This window comes from Crassostrea angulata, chromosome 3, assembly GCF_025612915.1.
Source record: "Crassostrea angulata isolate pt1a10 chromosome 3, ASM2561291v2, whole genome shotgun sequence".
Lineage (NCBI taxonomy): Eukaryota > Metazoa > Mollusca > Bivalvia > Ostreida > Ostreidae > Magallana > Magallana angulata.
In genome coordinates, this window is record NC_069113.1 from 3546522 (window position 1) to 3564269 (window position 17748).

General features: G+C 35.3%; 1 protein-coding gene across 1 annotated transcript; it reads left to right on the forward strand.

The window, feature by feature from the left end:
• The first annotated feature begins 905 nt into the window (after positions 1 to 905).
• On the forward strand, positions 906 to 13106 carry LOC128178196 (arginase, hepatic-like). The gene is made up of 8 exons (XM_052845246.1): positions 906 to 999; positions 8682 to 8767; positions 11191 to 11373; positions 11514 to 11779; positions 11880 to 11936; positions 12019 to 12123; positions 12317 to 12453; positions 12539 to 13106. The coding sequence occupies exons 1-8, from the start codon at positions 921 to 923 to the stop codon at positions 12730 to 12732; spliced, it is 1107 nt and encodes a 368-aa protein (XP_052701206.1). The 5' UTR covers positions 906 to 920; the 3' UTR covers positions 12733 to 13106.
• Positions 13107 to 17748: the final 4642 nt, after the last annotated feature.

The following is a 17748-nucleotide window of genomic DNA, read 5'->3' on the forward strand; positions in this document are numbered from 1 at the left end:
AAAATGTGTTAAATTATCAACAACAACCCACCACCGGTAAAGGAATTCGGCTCGATCCTGAAATCTTGGTTTATGGAATAAAACGCATGAACATCATTCATAGTACTGTTGCTTGCTTCTGTTCAACACTTAGTCTAGCTTGTGGCTCAGGTGAGCTAAAATATGCAAGGTTTTCTTTATAATCCACATTTTTGTTACTTAAGGTGGATTGAGACACCTATCGATATTAATGTGGATAACAGAACATTATAATCAAAATACTTTTATCTGTTTAAAATTTTTCAATATTTTTAATATTTGACCAAAAATATATATTTAAAAGTTGGAAATATAAAAACTGTACAATCCTGGGGAAAAAACACTTATGAAATTATTGTTTATTTTGATAGGAAATGCGTCAAAATATGGAGGTATCCCATACCACCTTAATTGGGCTTATTTTGTTTAATCTTTGATAAATTCAATGAAAAGGTTCGTAAAATTTTAAAATGCTGTTAATTGTTTTCCCAAGTCTTGCCCCCCCCCCCCCCACCCCCACCCCAAGGCAAATAAAAAACAAAACAAACTTTAAGACGTGAAAACAAACTGACGTTTTCCTGGCTTTTTGGACTATTTGGGGTATTTTTCTACCCAGGAAAGTAAAGTATCACAATCGTTAAAAAAGTCAGGAAAACGTCAGATTTCTTGAAATAATCTGAACATTACATAAATACACCAATACATTTGTAGATAAATGATTAAATAAATACTTAATATCAATTATGAACGAGTCCATAATTAACATACATTCTGGTTAATAGTAATGACTACACAGTAGTGGTACTGACTTCACTCAATACACATGCATCCGTGTACACATGCTCGAGCTTTGCTGTAACTGACGCTGACTGGGTTAGATAGTTGGTGTGTCTTGCCTTGTGATGAGGTCCACTGTTTTAGCGAGAAGATTACGTGTCCGTGATCTTCCTCCCACCCTGACGAGGGACATTGCCAGTAATGGTGAGTCCTATTCTACCACGCCACGGCGACAAGCCTATGGTTTATCTCTCGTATATAATAGGAAACAAGTATGTAAATGACTAATGAAATGACCTTTCTAATTACCTCATTCATTTACATATGAATATGGTTAACTGTTGACCTCTTTTTACCGTGGGGACTTTGTAAAATCATCAGTACACAATGATAGTACTAGTAATTTAACTGTTCAACATTATCGCTAAAAATAGACCATTTTACAACATACGCAATATTTTAGGAAGAGAATAGTTTTACTCATTGCATACGAAACGCCTTTCAATAAGCGCTCTGTGTCGTAGTTATTGTACGGTAGACTTAATTTGGCTGGATGGTGAACAAATATGGCATCAGATCTACCTTAGATACAAGTTTCTGTAAGGTATGAACTTATATCTAGTAAAGAATAAATAATACATTATCGCGTTCTTTATCGGTTTATCTCTTCTTAAAAATAGAAAATCAATATATAGAATAAAAATGGACACGATTTCATCCAGTTTTGAATCACATTACCTACAACTGCATATTCTCTATCATAGATTGTCTTAAAATATCATGACAATTATGAATGAAGTGTGCAAAACGTGTCCGTATGAGAAAAAAACCCCGCAGTGTATAATTTTGAAACGCTTTTGGGAAAGACCTCCACTTATCCTTTAGATCTATAGAAGGTCGACATAATACCCAAACATTGCCTCTTAGGCAATGTTGGGGTATCAAAATTACCCCCCCCCCCCACCAATATAAAAACTCATACCCGTTGAACGTTTAATTGTCATAATTCCAAGACAAAACCAAGTACAACATACTGCTTGAAATGTTCGTATACAATCGTACAAAACGAGAAAATTAAAAAAACATATATAGACGTTGTGACTTCTAACCTTTTTAGCTCACCTGAACAAAAGGCTCAAGTGAGATGGCTTGTAACATCCTTTCAAAGGGCTTTCAAATTTATATAAACAAAAGGCCAAGTTTCCTTTAAAAGAGAAATAAAACAAAATGAAAATAGGGTGGGGTGTTTTTAAAACTCTACGTCTATTCAAAAACCAGACATCATGCATTATCCAAACTTTGAACATTAGGTTCCTGATATAACTGGATTTGTTGACATCATGGTCACCAGGGGCAAATGACAGAATTATTAAAAAGAGCCCATTTTGAACTTGTGATAAGGAAATTAAAAAAATGTAAAGTAGAATATCAAATTAAAGGAAAACCACCAAAGTTGGTATTCAGGACGAAACATCGAATACCACCGGTTCCAATAATCATAAGTTTTTCAGAATCAAAATATGAGGGTTTATACATGTATGTCATCTTCTCTAAAACGAATGCGTCATTCCAAATATCAAGCCGAACCGAAACTCTGTCGATATTTAAACACTCCTTCCAAACGCAATTATTAAAGTTGTTCGTCTTGAACAACTGAGCAATTACAAACGAAGGCCATAAAAATAGCTCGGCTTTCAATACTTTCAGTACTTTGATTTTAGAATTGACCCGGTAACTTTTACCACATGTAACGTACATTCCGGCATAACTAATAAACGTGTTGTATACGCAGTGTTGATTTCAATAACATCCGTGTATATGATTATTTGTTATTGTTTGTCTAGGAAACCGTTTCGTTTATTAATAATGCTCAATGATAAGTTAAGTAATTGCTCCTCATGAAGATGTCATACCGGAATTTTATTTGTGATGTTATATCGAGTGTTGAGAAATGAAACATCGAGAGAAGTTTTTGTTTGTAAATGAAACTTGATATTTAATGTTCTAAGAGCTAAATTAAATTTTGTAATATATAAATAATTTTGATTTTTATCGAATGCCGTAAAATTTTGTTAATGGCATCTAATTTCGAAGGTATTTTAGATATTGTTATAAATAAAACTTGTATCAGTGGTTGTTATTGTTTGATGATGATATTACTGTAATAGTAGAAAGTTCTAGAAACATTAATATTAACTTTGAAGGGTAGCAATCATACACTGGGCATGTTCTCATAAATAATAAGATAGAGTATGTGAAGTTAAAATAAGTTATTGGAATCCAATATCAAGAGAAGTAAAGATTTTTGTTTATGATATCAAACATCGAATGTTGTAATAGGTTAGTATATTGACAATATCTTATATTGATGTTGTAATAGGTTAGTATATTGACAATATCTTATATTGATGTTGTAATAGGTTAGTATATTGACAATATCTTATATTGATGCTGTAATAGGTTAGTATATTGACAATATCTTATATTGTAATAGGTTAGTATATTGACAATATCTTATATTGTAATAGGTTAGTATATTGACAATATCTTATATTGTAATAGGTTAGTATATTGACAATATCTTATATTGTAATAGGTTAGTATATTGACAATATCTTATATTGATGTTGTAATAGGTTAGTATATTGACAATATCTTATATTGTAATAGGTTAGTATATTGACAATATCTTATATTGTAATAGGTTAGTATATTGACAATATCTTATATTGATGTTGTAATAGGTTAGTATATTGACAATATCTTATATTGAGCGTTGTAATAGGTTAGTTTATTGACAATATCTTATATTGATGTTGTAATAGGTTAGTATATTGACAATATCTTATATTGATGTTGTAATAGGTTAGTATATTGACAATATCTTATATTGATGTTGTAATAGGTTAGTATATTGACAATATCTTATATTGATGTTGTAATAAGTTAGTATATTGACAATATCTTATATTGATGTTGTAATAGGTTAGTATATTGACAATATCTTATATTGATGGTGTAATAGGTTAGTATATTGACAATATCTTATATTGTAATAGGTTAGTATATTGACAATATCTTATATTGTAATAGGTTAGTATATTGACAATATCTTATATTGATGTTGTAATAGGTTAGTTTATTGACAATATCTTATATTGAGCGTTGTTTAATGATATATATGATATTACTTATCCTTCGTTTATATTTTATTAGTTTATGATATAAAATATCGAGCGCTGTTCTTGTAATTGATTGATTACGAAAATTTTATAGTCAGTGTAGTTATCGTTTAAAAATGATATTTAATATTAAGGGAAGCAATTGTTTGTTAATGATATCTGATATTGAGAATAGTAATTGTTTGTTTATTATATCTCATATGAAGGACTGTGATTTATTGTTAATGATATCTCATATCGAGAAAAGTCACTGTTTGTTTACGATATCTGATATTGAGAATAGTAATTGTTTGTTTATTATATCTCATATGAAGGACTGTAATTTATTGTTAATGATATCTCATATCGAGAAAAGTCACTGTTTGTTTATGATATCTGATATTGAGAATAGTAATTGTTTGTTTAATAGCAATATGTTATTGATGATATTTGTTATCAATTGTTTGTTAATGATATTGCATATTGAGGATTGAAATTGTTTGTTAATGATATCTAATAATGATGATTGAAATTGTTTGTTAAAGATATCACATATTTGAGGATCGTAATTCTTTGTTAATGATATCGCATATTGAGGATCTCAATTCTTTGTTAATGGTATCGCATATTGAGGATCTCAATTCTTTGTTAATGATATCGCATATTGAGGATCTTAATTCTTTACAAATGATATCGCATATTGAGGATCTCAATTCTTTGTTAATGGTATCGCATATTGAGGATCTCAATTCTTTGTTAATGATATCGCATATTGAGGATCTTAATTCTTTACAAATGATATCGCATATTGAGGATCTTAATTCTTTGTTAATGATATCGCATATTGAGGATGGTAATTGTTTATTAGTACAAACATGGAGAGTAGTATTGTTTTTGAATGATATTGTATTGAGATGCATGTACGTAAAGTTTGATTAATGATATTTAATAATCACTTCAAGTGTACTGATATAATGTTCCATGAGTAGTTATTGTTCGAATATGATACCTTATATCGAGTGTAGTTATTGCGTGCAAATGATACATGTATATACTTATTGCGTGTAACTGATGTATAGTTATTGAGTGTAACTGTCATATCATATACTGATCAGGAGTAAATATTAGTTTTTTTTTTACACTGACTGTATATATTTATCGAGCTGTTTAAGGAAGATCACACATCAGATTGTACAGTGTAGGAAATGTATAAGAACACGTTAGTTAACTGCGCAGCTGACTTTCCGACCCGATTTTGACCCCTAGCTGGTCAGGGACCACAAGACTCTTTGTGACCACGCTGTTCCCTTACGCCGCATTACACCCGAACAGGCACCTGCCTCGGCTGTTTGGTGACAACTGCGCGGGTCAATTTACTTTCCATGGACAGGTACCAGCACAGAGTCAGAGCCCCGATTGTGTTCCTCTTCTAATTGATGTCCTGCTTAGCATTTTGTAACGCGTTGTTTTGTTTCCTTCCAAATTAAGTTTTTATCCGAATATAGAGGTCAAAACTTTATGACCAATCACTCTACGTCGAAAGAAGTGGGAAAATATTTTAATCGCCGGATTTTCTCGACAACCACGGCGTAAAATATGAATGATTTGTATGCACATTTCTATCTGCATGTTTTGTCTTATATTTATTTTTAGGTTTAGATATCTCTCTTAGAACATTGCCATTGACAATTGTGCCCCATGACTTTAAATGCTGTATCTATAAACAAGGCCTTAAAATTATAATCAAATAAATGTGTTTTTTTAAATATATGTACATGTGAAAATTAATTAACATGGACAAAATTTATTGTACAAATGTAACTAACAAGTGAGACAGTTCTTTTTCAAACCACATATATACCACTATACTATATACTACTGATTCATAACATATCCCGTTCCATTTCCGTGGGTAAAAATAAACATTTATTTCGCTAACAAAAACATCATTTATTATTCAGCAGAAAAATTCCAACAAACTTTGGAATGTAAAGAAATAAAATACTTGCGCGTGTTAAAAAATATGTACAGGTTGACATGTATTTAAATCAGCGTTTGTCCTTGAGTCCTTGTACAGAATCGGTGACACTAACTGTTGATAACCACAGGGACACTCAATGGATACACCCAGACGGTATAGTAGGAAGAACGCGAGATAGACAGATGGACGGGGTCACTATATGAATAGTAAGGATCTTCAATAAAAGAGAGACAGAAAGGAAGATTAATTCAAAGAAAAAAAAGGAAGAAAAAAAAGAAATATGGAAAAAGAATGACAAGAAAGAAAGAAAAATAAAGAAAGAAAGAAAAAGAAAGAAAGAAAAGAAAGAAAGAAAGAAAGAGAAAGGAGAGGATAAGGATTGTATGATAATGCGATGGCCGTTGACTCCGTCGAATGACGTGGACTTCTGGGTACATGTGTACGTCACTTATTGTTTTGATCTTTCGGACATTAGCATACGTACAGACTTCAATGAAAGCTTCTACAATATCTGTGTCGACGCGATACTGTTTGCATACCACATTCCTCCTGACGACGGAACATTTTTATTTCTTATATATAACAACGTTATCTCTGAAACCACCATCAGAGTTAGGCTAACCTAGATATGAATTCATTGACCAAGTTCCTAAATATCCCGCATCATTGTTTACATTCTACGTACAGATGCGCAATATGAATAGAACAAGTCAGATAAGCATAGACACGTGCATTTAGTCTATTGGTATTTCCCATGTCAAATGGGAGTAAAATAATCTAAAGGTATTGTAAAAACGGTTAAACAAACTACATAAAACCCTCCAAATTATTCAATAGTAAACCACCAAAAAGCTTCAACAAACAAATAAAATAATGAGTAAAATAACCAAAATAACAAACAAACAACCGAGCAACCCAGACACCAAAGGTTAAACTAAAAAGAGAAAATCTACCCCAAATTTACACGTTTTCGGTGTCTTTGCTAAAACCCTTCCTTCACGGCTGTGACAGTATTGGGACTATCTGATTCCAGAACACCCCGGATCTCTAGGAGGTCGCAGTCAGGTCGCCATAGTCTTATGACTCTGTGCGGGTCGCCCGTTCACCGATAATTCGATTCCATGTTAGGTTGTCGCTGCCGCGAATGTAGAAGGTGATTGAGGATAAAGAGCTTGTAGAGAAAAACAAGCACACAATTTATACTTCTTTTCTGAAATGTTTTCCCTAACTATTCTTTTCCTTTGAGACTGGATCACTTAATCCCACCACCAATAGATAGAAACACACAAGATCCATAAAACTCGAGTGTCAAGTTAACAAGTGTCCCCGAAGTTGATTTAAACCTACAAAAACTCATGGATTTGTAACACTCTACATCGTTAGAAAAACCATAACAAAAAAAACCCAAAACAAACTGTAACATGAATACATTATTTTAGTACTCGTGGACGCGCGATATATAAAGAGTGACACTGTACAGCAGCGGTCGAGTCAAGAGTCCATGTTTTAATTTCGGCTCTAAATAATCTTTAAATGTTGGTATATAATGACTCTAGATGGCCACACAACCAAAAAACAAGTTAATGAAAAAATATACATGTACATGTAATCATTGGATGAGACCACGAACAAACTCTTAATCTTTTTTGGGCAATCATCATTTCTTTTGGGGGATAAGGGGGGGGGGGGGGGGGGGGCTGGGGGCAGGTGACAAGTTCCTCATATCAAATATTGTTCCCAATGGTTATGCGTAATATTATTGCAACAAGACGTTGTATATCATTAATTACGTAGTAAAGAACTTTTGTCTATTGAAAACTAAACACGTTGTTTGCAAAGCTAGACAATTCTGGAACAATCCATGCAGCAAAGATAACTTTTTCGTAAACAAATGCGTTGTATAAAATGTAGATTAAAATAAAGTTAATATTTCTCCCTTACTGTCTAGACTTTGGTTGAAAAAAAAAGGGATAAAAAGATATGGATATGTAACATATTCAGACGAAAAGAGAAACCTATAAATAGCAAAAACCAAAAATATTAATGAATAATTCTCGCGGAATCCCAATTAATCCTGTTCCAAATGATATAATTCTTTTATTTTTGATGGTCGGTGATATTTGTGATTAACTCTTGAGGCTATAAATAAAATAAAATAAATGTTACTAAGTTAAGTTATTAAACCCTAAAATATATAAAAATAAAAAGTACTAGATGCTGAGGAAGTGGTTTCATCAAACTGATAGGGTACTGTCCTCTCTAAAATATGACACCCCCCCCTCCCCCAAAAAGTACAGGTAAGGTACTGACACAGTCCGGCCCTGGCCAGAAGACCCAGGTCATCGTCCATTCATCTTGACAGAGGTAGTGGCTGTGGGGTCAGGATGATCAGATGTTTGTAAAAGAATTTGTTTTCATCTCTGGTCGCGGGCTGTCTAAACTGGCCACAGTAAGTTTCCACGTAAAAACCCCATTCCTTATTATCCAAACAATTGGATAGCATCACGGCTTAGAATGGTCTTTATCCTCTTAGACATACCCCTGAGGAATCCTCACTAAATCCGCACTCTGATTGGTCAATGGTGACAACACCCCCTAATAAACGTGTAAACACAACCATGTCATGCGATAAAAAAAACTGACATGTGCTAGGAATCTAATTGGTCGAGAGGGACACACCTCCCTCCCAAGTCACATGGTTCATGAAAGCCATATAAAATGCATTGATTTATTTATTTTTTCAGAATTTTCATCATTTTTGAAACAGAAAATGCTGCATTTTGGTGACAGAAAAGTTGGCGTTGTTGGGTGTCCAGTACATCACGGACAGGTGAGAGATCTTATTTTTTAGCAATCAATAGGTTAATTATGTAATTGCAAATATTGCAAACTTTCTAAGTAGTTCATTTTATTGTTTTAAAAAGATAAGAAACTTCGTCATGTTCTGATTTTATAAAAATGCCTAACACTTGTTGAAAAATACGAAGAAACTGCCATGCATATGTAAAGGTTTGGAAGTAAGTTGCAATTCATTGGTTAAGCGGGACAGCGCCTACGATATAATTCGTTCTTATTCGCTGAATCAGACAGCGCCCAGAAAATTAGTTCATTGCAAACGCTGATAGTGTTTCCCATAGTGTGTTTATTTTTCTGTCGTCGCACAAAGTTTTCCATCAAATTGATAATTTTGGTCAAAATTTCCCCGTCACGCCCAGCTGATTACAGACGGGGACCGGTCACTTTGAAATGAAAATAAAAGCACGCAGCGTTTGTTAAAAGGAAAGGGCAACAAGAGAGTTTGCAAATGTCTTAAGCATCGGTCCGAATTCTTTGGTTCTCATTGTATGGTTTATTCCTTGAATAAATAGTTTCAGTTTAATTGAAATAAGGGATTAGCAATCTTAAGATAAACATCAGTGTCCTTGTAAGGGAACAATTGTGTACTTAACCCAAATGTGTTTTCTGTTTCCACATTAGTAATGGGACCGTGTTGTTTATGATAAAGACCATGTATCTTGGAATGCTCTTAGAACTAAGCTTCCTAAAATCCCGATACAAGTAGGTAGTTGGGTTTTTGTTCCCATTCCCCAATGTCACTTTATTTTGCCGATATATTGTCTTCAATCATATTCGTACCCAAAGCTGAAACCATATTGTAGGAAAAAGTAACTTTTGTCATAATTCTAGAAATTGCGCACCTTAAACTTAAAAAGGGAATCATTGTCATTCATTCAATATATTTTCTTATCAGTATTCACGACTATTCATTAGACAAAAACATGACCAAAAGTACTAGAAATATAACAGACAAGAAATACCAAAACTGCTAACCATCAGAGCTAGTGTCAGTAAGATTCAGATTAATGACTTGTCCGACAGAGAGCGCAGCAGGTATCCAAAGATAAAAAAAGAAGCAAGTGTATTATCAAAACTCTACAGGTAAATTTAATTAAAATATAAGATTTTCATCACCAGGTACCTTATCGGTGCCGTCCTATATAAATACAGGTCCCAGCTGATAGCGAGGCGCATAGCTGCTGACTTTATGCATCAGTCGTGTTCAAAGAATACATGTTTAAATTACTGATAGGATTAGCCGGGACCGTCTTACTTAGGAATAAAGTGTTTGTGAAATACAGGGAATTAGCTTAATAAGTATTGATTGGGATGATTGTAAAGAGATTTAACCCATGAACGGCAATAACAACAGCGATAGCGTGTAGTCTGGGTGATTAGCCTCCATATGGGCCGGTGACCACTTGGCCTGGGAGAGGAATGTTGTGTGTTAGTGTCCCTGCATCGCCATGTTAGTCACTGTGTGGATGTAACACAGCGCAACACAGCAATGACGGCAGGGGCAGCAACAAACGGACTGCAACATCACGCTGGTCTGTTTTCAAATCAAACTTTAAAAAAAAATTATAAAGAAAATTTGATACTTACTTTTAAATATTATGATAATAGTTTATCATTGAAATTTTAATCCACTGATAGAATAAATAAAGAACGCAGCGAAACATAATTCTTAAATTCAATTTTAAAAAAGTTTCCTGATTTATCATCGAAAATATTTAATTTTTTTAAATAATTAACATTGAAATTAAAACTACATTTGTTCAAAAATGAACTTTTTCGACAAGTGGTTTGTTAGCTTACCAATCGAAATCTAACAGGAAAGTCGATGTGGAAATTCCCTTTCATACAAGTAATTGTTTTGATTTTCTAGAAATAAAAACGCGTACTTGTCTAAATCCCATAAATATTCAACAAATGATATTCGTGCAAATATCCATTTAATTTTTGAGCAAAATTGCCGTTTTCAAAATATTTAAAATATCTTAGCATTAAAACATTGGAAATCTGGGGTATCGCAATACTTTCTCTCGCGATAGAATAATGATATCCCAGAGTAACTTAGATACCTGAATTGGCGACTAAGTGTGTAGACATCCAGATCAAGAGTGGGTTCTACTTCATTTAACGCCCGTACAGTATGTTTAAATTGCCATAAACGACACGAGACGTGTATTGTTTGTGAAGACCTTCGAGACTATCAGTTACTATATATATTTAAATCAAACCAACCATCTAAATAATTAAGCAATATAGAAATGTTCATATTTTTAACTTTGATATACGACAGAGAGCTGTAGCTGTATTTACCAGCATGGACATTACACGATGTATCTTCTAACAACAACACCAGTACATTTTGTATTTAACAGCATGTATATATTTTTTGTATTTTTTCAGGCGAAGCCCGGGACGGAGCACGGGCCTGACGCGCTGAGAGAGGGGGGCCTGATCAAGAAGTTGATGGGACTGGGGCTGGACGTGCACGACTATGGTGACGTGGGGACCCCCAGTCACGAAGACGACCATCATTTCGACCTGCCCGTCAAGAACCCCAAACACGTGGCCACCGCCTCGGAAAATGTAAGTCGTTTTTTTTAATGAATGCACAGAGCCCAGAGTTATGTAATCCTGTCAGAAATGTCTATCTGAATAAACAATGTACTTATTTGGCCCCTAAATTTTAAACGTCCTTGGTCTAATTGTGATATTCCCTTTGACAGATCGCTGCCGATGTGTATAACGTCATCAAGTCTGGGAGGACTTGTTTGGCCCTGGGAGGGGATCACAGCATGGCCATAGGCTCTATCTTCGGCCATTCCTTGGCAGAACCAGAGCACGTGGTTGTTTGGGTTGATGCGCACGCAGACATCAATACTCCTCTGACGTCATCATCTGGAAACATGCATGGAATGCCCTTGTCATTCCTGGTGAAGGAACTTCAGCCATACATCAGCAAGCTTCCTGGATTTGAATTCATCAAACCATGGTAATTTCCCAGGATACATTGCCGTAATGTGTAAAACAGCGTTCGAGTGGAATTCTTGTCGGTAATTTTATAACAAAGATATTTTTTCAATTATTTTCAGCTTGTCTGCGAAAAACATCGCGTACATTGGTCTCCGGGACGTGGACCCGGGAGAGAGGTAAGTACTATGACATATTCTGTTTGATTCTGTAGATTCCATATAAAGAATATTTGAATTCATTTGACTATAACTTTTGTAGATATATCATCGAGAAGCTTGGCATCCAGTCGTTCTCGATGTCCGAGGTGGACAGACACGGGATCAAGGATGTGGTGGAGAAGGCCATGCACTACCTTGACCCAGAGTAAGTACACTCCAGCCAAGACCCAGACTCGGCCTGGTTATATCCCAGGGGATTTGGATTTATTGTATTTGCTATCTCCATCTACGAGATCGATCAATAAGTTATGGGTCCCATAGGAAAAGTCTATAGTAGATCCTATTTACACTAAACAAAGAGAATTTATTCTATTATTAAAGCATTTTTTTCTCTCTAGGGGAGTGAAGCCGATTCATCTGAGTTTTGACATTGACGCTTTGGACCCCTCCCTGGCCCCGAGTACCGGGACACCTGTCCCTGGAGGTCTCTCTATCAGGGAGGGAAATTACATCTGCGAGGAACTTGCCGCTACAGGTAATAAAACTGTTCTGTTTACTGAGAGAGAATTCCGTCACAAAGTGAGAATTGCCAAACTTATACTTATTTTATTGTTTTGTAGGTCGATTGACATGCGTGGACATAGCAGAAGTAAATCCAAGTTTGGGAAACGAACGCGATAACCTGATCACGGTTAATTCGGCGCTTTCGATCATCACGCACTGCTTCGGCGGCCGACGCCAAGGAACCTACCCTAAAAATTACCAAATCCCAATCCCGACGCATACGAATCATGTGGCCCCACCTCCTTCATAGACAGTTGGGTGTTTGAGAGAGGAAACCGGCATAATATGATCATCAAGACTAATGATTTATTTGTTAACATAAATATTATTATTATGTATGTACTTTTCACAGTGTACAACGAGAGAGAGAGAGAGAGAGAGAGAGAGAGAGAGAGAGAGAGAGAGAGAGAGAGAGAGAGAGAGAGAGAGAGAGAGAGAGAGAGAGAGAGAGAGAGAGAGAACGAGAGAGAGAGAGTTGATGTATATAAACTCATTTTGTGTATAGTTCATTGGTATTCATTTTGTGTTTTTAAAACCATACCATTTTCAGTTGATTGATATTAATGATTTTTTTATTACTATATGTTTACTTGAATATGACAGCAATACAATAATTAAACATCATCTGGTATTTGATTGATTTCTTCGTAAGTGTGCAAAAAATGCCGACAAGATCAGTGGGCGGGTTTAATTGATATCAAAGAAAGTCTATATTGGAATAGGGTATAAATCCCAAGCGAAAAACACAAAGAGTATAGAAGTAAAGGTGACAGTGCCGTGGCTATGCTAACCAAACCAACCTCTAGCAAAGAGTTGCAATTCGTCCAAAAAAATTAGTTGAATATCAAAAGAAATAATGGATAATTCTTCTGTAATTCAAAGTGTGGTCTCTGTTGTAACTCACAGCCAATCTCACGTAATCTTGTTCAAATCAATATCCGTAAGGCGAGACTGACGGTAGATATATGTTTTTTATGTATGGTCGTGGATATCTGTATGTAGAACTGGCTGGAATATCTGTATGTAACAGAGGCCGTGGATATCTGTGTGTAAGACAAGCCATGGATATTTGTATGTGAGACAGCCAGTATGTGAGACAGGCCGTGAATATTTGTATGTAAATGAGACTGACTGCGTATCTTGCTTGCTGATATCCACGGCTAGTCTCACACATGGATATCTTCGGCCAGTCTTACATACGGATATCCAACATACGAATATCCACGACCAGTCTCACATTCAGATGGATATCTACGACATATCTCGTGTTTACCGCGTATTTTGCTTGCTGATATCTACGGCTAGTCTCCCACTTGGATATCCACGGCCAGTCTTACATACGGATATCAATGGCCAGTCTCAGTTTTGGATAACAATGGCCAGTCTCACGAACGAATACCAACGGCCAGTCTTACACACAAATATTTATGGCTTTCTCACATTCGGATATCCTCGGCCAGTCTCACTTTCGGATATTCCGGCAAACATCAGTAAGCGAGATATGCCGTCGATATCCGTTTGTAGGACGGGCCATGACTATCTGAATGTGAGACTGGTCGTGGATATTCGTGTGTAAGACTGTCATGGATATCAGCGAGCAAGATATGCCGGTGTAATGACGAAAAGTGACCCCTGTAGAATATTGACCCGGGGGTCAAATTTCTACGGAGGTAAACTGACCCAGGGTCGATCAGTATTCTGAGATATCTGTTTGTGGGATAGGCCATTGCAATCTAAATGTAAGACTGACCGTTCATATTTTTATGTAAGGCTGGTCGTTGATATTATTCGTATGTACGACTGGTCGTGGATACTCGTATATACGACTGGTCGTGGATATCCGTAAGCGAGATAGCTGTGACATTAACCTTAGTTATCCTTTAGGGAGATTGACCTTTGATATTCGTTAAGAGGATTGGCCGTGGGTATCCATGCGCGAATCCAGAAAAATTTTTCAGGGTGATTTTTTTTTTTGGGGAGGGGGGGGGGGGGGGGGTGGTCCAACGGTTATTTAAGTTTGACCTGGGGGGGGGGGGGGGGGGGTCGAGGCATATGCAATCAAACAATTTCTGTTAATTTGAGTTACTTTTTCTAGGTGTGTTATTCCATCTTTACCTTTTATATTATACATTTAGTTGTATGCGGTGCTACTGATTAATTGAAATGTCGGCAGCGGATAGCGCAACCTATACGAAAACGAAACCAAGTGAAGTTAACACAATATTTATTCAGCTCATTGATGCATTGATAACGACAGAGTGTACAAGCTGATCCGTTCCCTTGAATTTCACACTTAAAACTAAGCAGCACACACTTAAAACTAAGTTAAAATAGGGATGGTGTTACAGCGAATTACTAAATACATGTACCAGTCAAGTTTTCAATAGCTTGGCTTTGGCTGGTTTCTGCCCAAAGCTTAGCAAAACTGTTGCAAAATATAAAAAAAACCCAATACATATGAGGTTCTTTAAGTTGATGTAAATGCGAATTACATGTATGCATACAAGAATAAAGCTATGCCTTTTAATCACCCAGAAGAGATGTCGAAATGCGCAGCTGCAGACTTATTTTGAAAATTTAAATATCTGAAAAAATATCAAGAGGGTTCATTAATGTCCTATCTACAACCATTTGTTGAGAAAAAGTCTAAATCGCGCATTAATCGTGTCATTTTGCCTCAAAATAGGGTATTTTTGTGCCGTGACTGCTTAAGATTAGTTCAAACTATTATTGAAATAATATTATAGATTACATAGAAAAAAATATACCCAACCAAAAAAGCTCAAAAATAGCAAATTTTTACTAGATTTACAGATCGTTTAAAAGGGATAATACGTTTATCATTAACATCGTTTATCCTATCCTATCGTGTATCAATCCTGTCGTATCGTGCGTGTATACTGTGCGTAAATCCTATCCTATCGTGCGTGAATCCTATCCTACCGTTTATCTTGTAAAAAATAACGTAGCGGGTACTGCAACTCACTTTATTGAAGTCATACCTGAGTAAACACATAACCTAGATTTAAACCTGATGTGGTATCTTGCCGACCAAATTAATTGTATACTCTATTGAGCAATCTATTACAGCAAGCTATTAAAAACTCTACCGGAACTAGTATTCTGTAATTCGCTGTAAGGGATTGGCATGCAATGTAAATAGGAAGCTCTCTGTTTTTCGGCGAATTTATATAAAATAATTTCCTACTCTTGACTGACATATTATACAAGAGGTACGAGGACCCCGGATGAACTATTATGTAATAGCCACATCACAGTTTGATTGTTGACGAGGCCAGAAAGAGGAGTAAGGGCTCTCGATTCAAAATATTACGGGGAATGTGTGGCCACCTTGTACATTTGAGGAAAAGGGTGTAAACATTTCTTGAACTGGCTTGTATCTACCCAAAAACTGACTAAAACATTGTCAAAATGTAAAAAAAAACCCAATTAATAAGAGACTCTATACATGCTGTTTTGTATGCAAATTATGCATACAAAAGCGGAACAAAGCATTTCTTAATCATTTTAAACTGCGCAGCTGCAAAATTACATTCAAGATTTGAAAGTCTGAAAAATATAAGGTCATCAGTGTCCACTCTACAAGCATTTGTTGAGAAAAAGGTCTTTAACTTGCTTATTAAAGTTTTAACTTGTCTCAAAAGAGGGCACCATATTCACTCCTGCGAATGTTATAGAAACAAGAGATGTTTGTGAAACACTTATCCCCCCCCCCTCCCTTGGAAACATCCACAAAGAAAATGAAAGTAAACTGCAAATATTTGGAATTTTTCTAAGTCCAAGGGGCATAACTCTGTCAGAAATTGCTCTATCATACCCAAAATCAAACTTGACCTAGATATTATTTAGATAAACCTGCATACTAAATTTCATATTAATATGTGCACCCTCTGCGAAGAAAATGAGCGGAAACTGCAAATAACTCGAATTTTTCTAAGTCCAAACGCCATAACTCTGTCGAAAATTGCTCGATCGTACCTAATATCAAACTTGACCTAGATATTATCATGATAAACCTGCATACCAAATTTCATTTCAATATGTTTATCCTATGCGAAGAAAATGAGCGAAAACTGCAAATAACTCGAATTTTTCTAAGTCCAAGGGCCATAACTCTGTCGAAAATTGCTCGATCATATTATCACGATAAACCTGTATACCAATTTTCATTTCAATATGTCTATCCTGTGCAAAGAAAATGAACGGAAACTGTTGGTGGACCGACCGACAGACCGACAGACAGCAGCAAAGCAATATGCCCTCCCTTCTTCGAAGGAGGGCATAATGTGACAATACAAAATATAGTTTTTTTCTGCTGCTCTAACAATTAACATGCTTAGTAGAGATCCTGACCGAAGGGTTAATTTTCGATCCGCGCCTGACCTAGTAATAACATCAATATTGAAACAGACTATACTATTTTATGCAGAATGTTAATTGAAAATTATTAAGCAACCCAATGTTTATATTTTCAACCACTCTACACGTGGTTGAACACGAACGATAACGCTGTTCTGAATATCATCATTTAGTTTAAATAACCGCTAGATGGTGAAATAAAACATACATCTTAAAAGATTTTCATGTTTTTAACATAAATCAAAGTAGGATATGATATGAAAAACGACCGGAGAATATTATCCGAACACATTTACTTCCGCTCGAAATTTCACAGGAACTGAACAAATCTCATTGAAGTCTCGTGAACTTTTAATCGAGCACCTCTGGATTTATTACATACTTAGCAACGATAAAAAAAGCTTTCCGAACACATCGTCATAAAATGGCTGACCTCAGATCAAAACGACATTTTGCTTTATTAAAAGAATTTTATCGACTTCGTCATGTAACTTACTTCATAGCCGAGTGGATAAAGTGTCGGGCTTGTGATCCGTACATACCGAGTTCGATTCCCGCAGGGGTTTTGTTGTTAATTACTAAATTGATTTTTTAGATATTCATTTTTTATCCCAAAAATGCAAATTTTTCGCTTATTTGACATTTGTATAGTTTATTTATCATTATATCTTTCATAATCAAATAATTTACAGTTATATAATTTGTGACTTTTTCCAAGTGTGTTATTCCACCTTAAAAAGGCTCTTAAAACACATCCATTCGCACGAGATATATATGTCTGTGTGTATGGGAGTACATTGGAGTTGAATTTTCATTGAAAAATATATGCATTTTTTTTCAGTCAGATCGATTAATTTTTAGAACCCCTATCTTACTTTTAAAAGAA